Here is a 5000-nt window from a genome sequence, read left to right on the forward strand (position 1 = left end):
AGTTATGCGAAGATATAACGGAAGGGGACTAACCGAGTGCCATGGTAAAGGAGTGTGTAGCTTAACGAAGAGAACAGACAAACGCATTGTGACTCTGAATACTGTTAAGAGACGGGATTGCCAAGACACAACCCGGACTTATGGTCACGCGGGAAGGCAGTCAGTGGAGGATTGAAAACAATTTATTATACAAAGTGTGCAGAACTGTTATTTCGGAAATAATTCACGTCACGGCACGCACTCTAGACGTCTGAACGTGTGTGTATGTCTGTGTGTAATAAGCCATATACGCTTTCAATTCTCTTCCCTTTTAACATATACGATATTTATTCTTCACTTTGAAAGAAGACGCTAGATAATACGCATCTCGATCTCGTTCTTATGTTTCATCTCTTGAACTTATAATTTAGAAAATGTTCAAAACGGGTAAAGCGAAGAAGAGATGAGGATGACATTGAAAACTGCTAAAAAGGCTTTCATGTGTCCACGTCGCTAGAAAAAAGGGAAAAAAGGCGTGGAAAAATGATGAGACAATTAACCTCCGACAGGAAAACGAAGGTGAAGGAAAAGAAGGAAAAGACGAAGACGAAAACGGAAACAGACAAAGATAAAAGAGAGACAAAGCCAAAAGTCAAACATGACAAAGAGAAAGGGGAAACGGCGCTCAAAATCCCCCACAAAAAAACGGCGAAGAAGAAGACGAACAGTACCAAGAAGCCGAAGAACAGGTCGGAGTTCCTGGCGTCGGAGAACACCGGGATCAAACTCCTGTACATCCACCAAGGCGAAGACACCCTGCCGAAGACCAAGGAGGGTAAAGACAAGGCCTCGAAGGAGAGACACGGCTCCTTTCGACGGGAGGAGAGCCACAAAGGCCTCCCATTGCGACGCCAGGAGAAGGAGCCTCGTCAGAGAGTCCTCAGAACGAACGTCTCCAAGTTCGGCTCCTCGAATTCCCTGAGCTATGAGTCCTCGCCTTACTCGAGTCCCAGTCCCTCTTCGACGCCCACTCGCGGACACAGCGAGAGGAGAGACAAGAGGCAGCAGAAGTACGTCATTCAGGGAGATTCTAGTGACTCGTCGCCGAACAGCACCATAAACAGAGGGCGGTCGCGAACAGGATTTTACGCGTTGAACGACCACCAGTCATCAAGGTCGAGTTTCTCCTCCACGGATTCCAGTTCCTTCAACAATAAGGTCATCCTCGGAGGCAAGAAGTCTTCCCTGCCCGTCTCTTTCTCACGATCGTCGGAAGCCACGAAGGGCAAGGCACAGAATGACACTACAGTCACGTCTTCACGTCTTAGCCCCAGCAATCAGCCTCCGAGGATCATTTACACGGAGGACGAGAGTCGCAAATCCCCCAGCAAGAGGGAGGTCCAAAAAGACAAAACGAGAACCAATAAAGACACTAAGGAAAAGGAGGACAAGTCGATGTCCCGGTGGAGCGGAGGCGACAGCGGGGTCGACCTCTTCAATCTCGTGGGTTCTTCCGTGTCCACCGTCTCCAGCACCGCCAGTGGAAGCTACATGTTCGATTCCACGACGTCCTTCTCCTCCTTTTCACCTTGTTGCAGCCCCGAGGAAAAGTTTCTGGGAGTCATAGCAATCCAGAACCCGATTTACGAAGAACAGCGATCTCTCAAAAGGAGCGAGATCATAAAGACGGCCAATTTCGGATTGAATTCCGCGAGAAATGATCACACGGCGCAGGCAGAGGACACCATAGCACAGATCCATTACTCTGAAAATGGGGAAGGAAACCCACAACTGCATCCGACAGAGAGCAGATCAAGGACTAAAGATTTTATCTTTAATTACACAAGCTTCACCATCCAGGAGGAAGACCAGAAAGAAGAGGAAGACGGAGAAGACGAAAATAGTGCTGTTCATAAGAATTCTTCTCCCCCTGTGAGTCCACCTCTCGAGTTCACGAATTCTGGATCGTCTAACTTGACTTATGCTAGATCACCTGAAAAGAAGAAATCCGAGAGACCGGATTCTGACTCGGACACGCTACCTCCGCCACTGCCAAAGAATCCTCCACCGCCACCTTATTCATATTCGACTTTTCAACCTCCTCCTCCTCCTGCTCCTGTTCCTCCTCAGCCCCCTCCGCCAGACTACAACTCGGTGCTTCCAGAGAGCTACTCATCGCCCTACTTCGCCAGGAATGACTCTAGTGTCCAAGGCTCCAGAAATGCACTAGAAGACACCCGGGGTTCTTCTCCCAAAAACAACGGTCACCACACTGCAGAAGCATCACAGCCGACAACGACCGCTCCGCAAGTGGCCATGCTAAGCGACTACGAGGGCAACCTCAGAGCACGAGAGAGGGAGCCGAAGGTCAAGTTCTACATGAAGGGCGAAGGCAAGATAGGAGACGCCGAAGACGCACCGGTGAAGAATTTCGAAATCTTAATCTTGGACGACCAACACGATGCTGAATCCTCGGAGGAAAACTGGATTTTGCGGCAGAGTCCGTACGATAAGATGTCTCCCGCCTCCTCGCCTGTATCTCCTCCTCCTCCGCCGCCAAAGAAGGCAAAGAAGACGAAGACTGGCACTCTCACGAGGGTCAAAAACTCTCTCGAGAACTTGCTGCAGAATCAGTCATCGAAGACGAAGCAAGAGGAAAACGCTAACGACAGTCTGCAACGAAAGAGTGAACAGAATAGCCTCAAGAAGAGCAAGGAGAAGGAGAAGGAGAATAACACAGAAGTAGAGAACGGAACTTTCAGGCTCAGAGGCAAGGACATCAGTCGGCCATTCCCCCTCATCAGGATATCGCCTCCAGATTCCCACTTCGAACGGGAGCGCCACGAGGATACCTTGAGTCTCAGCTCTGACTCGATCCTCCCTACGTGGGAATCCTATGAGATCAACAGAGAACTGAGGACAAGTAAACCGAGTAGTGATAAGAATCCACAGTCGACGCAAGAGAAACAATACGTAGAAAACATCGAAAAGAGATCGAATCCCAATCAAAGCCCGATTGGTCATGGAAACAAGGTTGTTAATGCCACTGCCCCTAATAAACACCTGAAAAAGGGCAGTGTCTTTAAAAGAGAACTCCCTAAGGAATCGCATTACATCTTCGAAACACCTGTACAGATGTCCAAAGTCCCAGTCCGCCAGGTGGCCCAACAAGACGCTGCGAAACTCCTGAGCGACAATCTCTCAAAGGTGAGCCCCAGCGAGAGACCGGAACGACCTCACCCGAACGAAGGTCGAAGAGTAAACGACCTGAAGAAGTACTTCACGAATACCTCCTCGAAGCCCCGTAAAGGAATCCTCAAGAAGGGCCAAGAAGACAGTTCCCCCGCTCCTCCAGTTCCCAAGAAGAAGACCCAGAGGAAGAACAGCGTCACGTACAGTCTGCCGCCGCCTCCTTCGCCCGCTACGGCAGCCCGGCAGGTCGAGGCGGAGGTGGACAAAGTCTTGAGACACGAGATCGAGTCCAGACTTCGAACGAAACCGCCTCCTCTTCCGCCAAAGGGCACTATGAGAAGAACTACGGTGAGTTTGCTGTGATGTTTTTTTCATCTTTATTTACTCCGTTCCACATAATCATTCATAAAATGTAGTGATTTTAGGGTGTTTATAATGTCAATTATGCACAGAGTAAATGTTACCTAATCTCCCTATCTAATTAATGGTATATCTAGCCTTAAGGAGAGTTTACTATACTGTACATGTCCACAGTAGACATTCCACAGATAATAACTAAAAGGCTAATACAAGTCACAATAGAATGACAAGCAAGAGTCGATAAAAGCATATACATCAATCCTTACTCGGTTAATAGATTCGCGTTCCAGCCCAATAATAGTGACATTCAAACTGCAGAACAAATGTCACTCGATTTCAAAAGAAAAAAAAAAAGAGAAAAAAGTGAACTTGTGGATTGGGAGTTTCCTCTGAGTACCAAACTTAGCTCAGGACACTCTTTCTCTCTCTCTATCTCTATCTATCTATCTATCTTTCTACCTGTCTATCAATATCTATCTCTCACTCTCTATCTATCTGTCTCTATCTATCTATCTTTCTATCTATCTATCAGTCTCTATCTCTCACTCTCTATCTATCTATCTATATATTTATCTATCTATCTTTCTATCCATCTCTCTCTCTCTCTCTCTCTCTCTCTCTCTCTCTCTCTCTCTCTCTCTCTCTCTCTCTCTCTCTCTCTCTCTCTCTCTCTCTCTCTCTCTTTCTCTCCATCACTCCTCTCTATCTCTCTCTCTCCTCCTCTTTCCTCTCCTCTCTCTCTCTCTCTTCTCTCTCTCTCTATCTCTCTCTCTCTCTCTCTCTTCTCTCTCTCTCTCTCTCTCTCTACTCTCTCTCTCTCTCTCTCTCTCTCTCTCTCTCTCTCTCCTCTCCTCTTCTCTCTCTTTCTCTTTTCCCTTTTTCCTCTTTTCTCTCTCTCTCTCTCTCTCCTCTCTCTCTCTCTCTCTCTCTCTCTCTCTCTCTCTCTCTCTCTCTCTCTCTCTCTCTCTCTCCTCTCCTCTCTCTCTCTCTCTCTCTCTCTCTCTCTGTGTCTTGCTTTCCTTTTGCATAATCAGAAACCCCGTGCATGATAATCAGAGCGAAGGTTTACATGAATGAGTTCCTTCTCACTGAAACGTGTGTGATTCGAAATACGTACGATTTCATTGAGGTTTAACAGTGAACCGATCGTTTCGGATCTTTGAGAGTCGTGTGCAAAATGGCGACACGCCTGCATGTCGAAGTTGGTTGGTGTGTGTTTGTGTGTGTGTTTTAATGTGTGTGTGGGGGGGGGGGATGTGCGAGTGTGTGTGTTGATGTGTGTGTTGATGTGTGGGGATGTGTTGATGTGTGTGTGTGTGTAAGTGTGTGAATGTGTGTTGATGTGTGTGTGCGTGTGCGTGTGTGTGTACAGATAGAATTCCAATCTCACCCGAATGAAATAAGAATTCACCCTTGCGGCCTAGCCAAACCTTGCCTCAGAAAAGAAAAAAAAATTGTGATTAGAATTC

At 47.4% G+C, this 5000-nt stretch overlaps 1 protein-coding gene across 1 annotated transcript in view; it reads left to right on the forward strand.

Annotated features, from left to right (window-relative positions):
* Window positions 1–5000, forward strand: part of LOC122249334 (uncharacterized) — a 147612-nt gene that overhangs the window by 2425 nt on the left and 140187 nt on the right. The window contains exon 1 of the mRNA XM_043010098.2: window positions 1–3519. This exon is cut by the window's left edge and continues 2425 nt beyond it. Coding sequence (XP_042866032.2) covers window positions 523–3519 — 2997 coding nt within the window. The 5' untranslated portion in view covers window positions 1–522. The remainder of the gene's footprint in view (window positions 3520–5000) is intronic.

The sequence above is a fragment of the Penaeus japonicus genome, unplaced genomic scaffold, assembly GCF_977035675.1.
Source record: "Penaeus japonicus unplaced genomic scaffold, GWHDUDI00000001_assembly GWHDUDI00000005, whole genome shotgun sequence".
Taxonomy (NCBI): domain Eukaryota; kingdom Metazoa; phylum Arthropoda; class Malacostraca; order Decapoda; family Penaeidae; genus Penaeus; species Penaeus japonicus.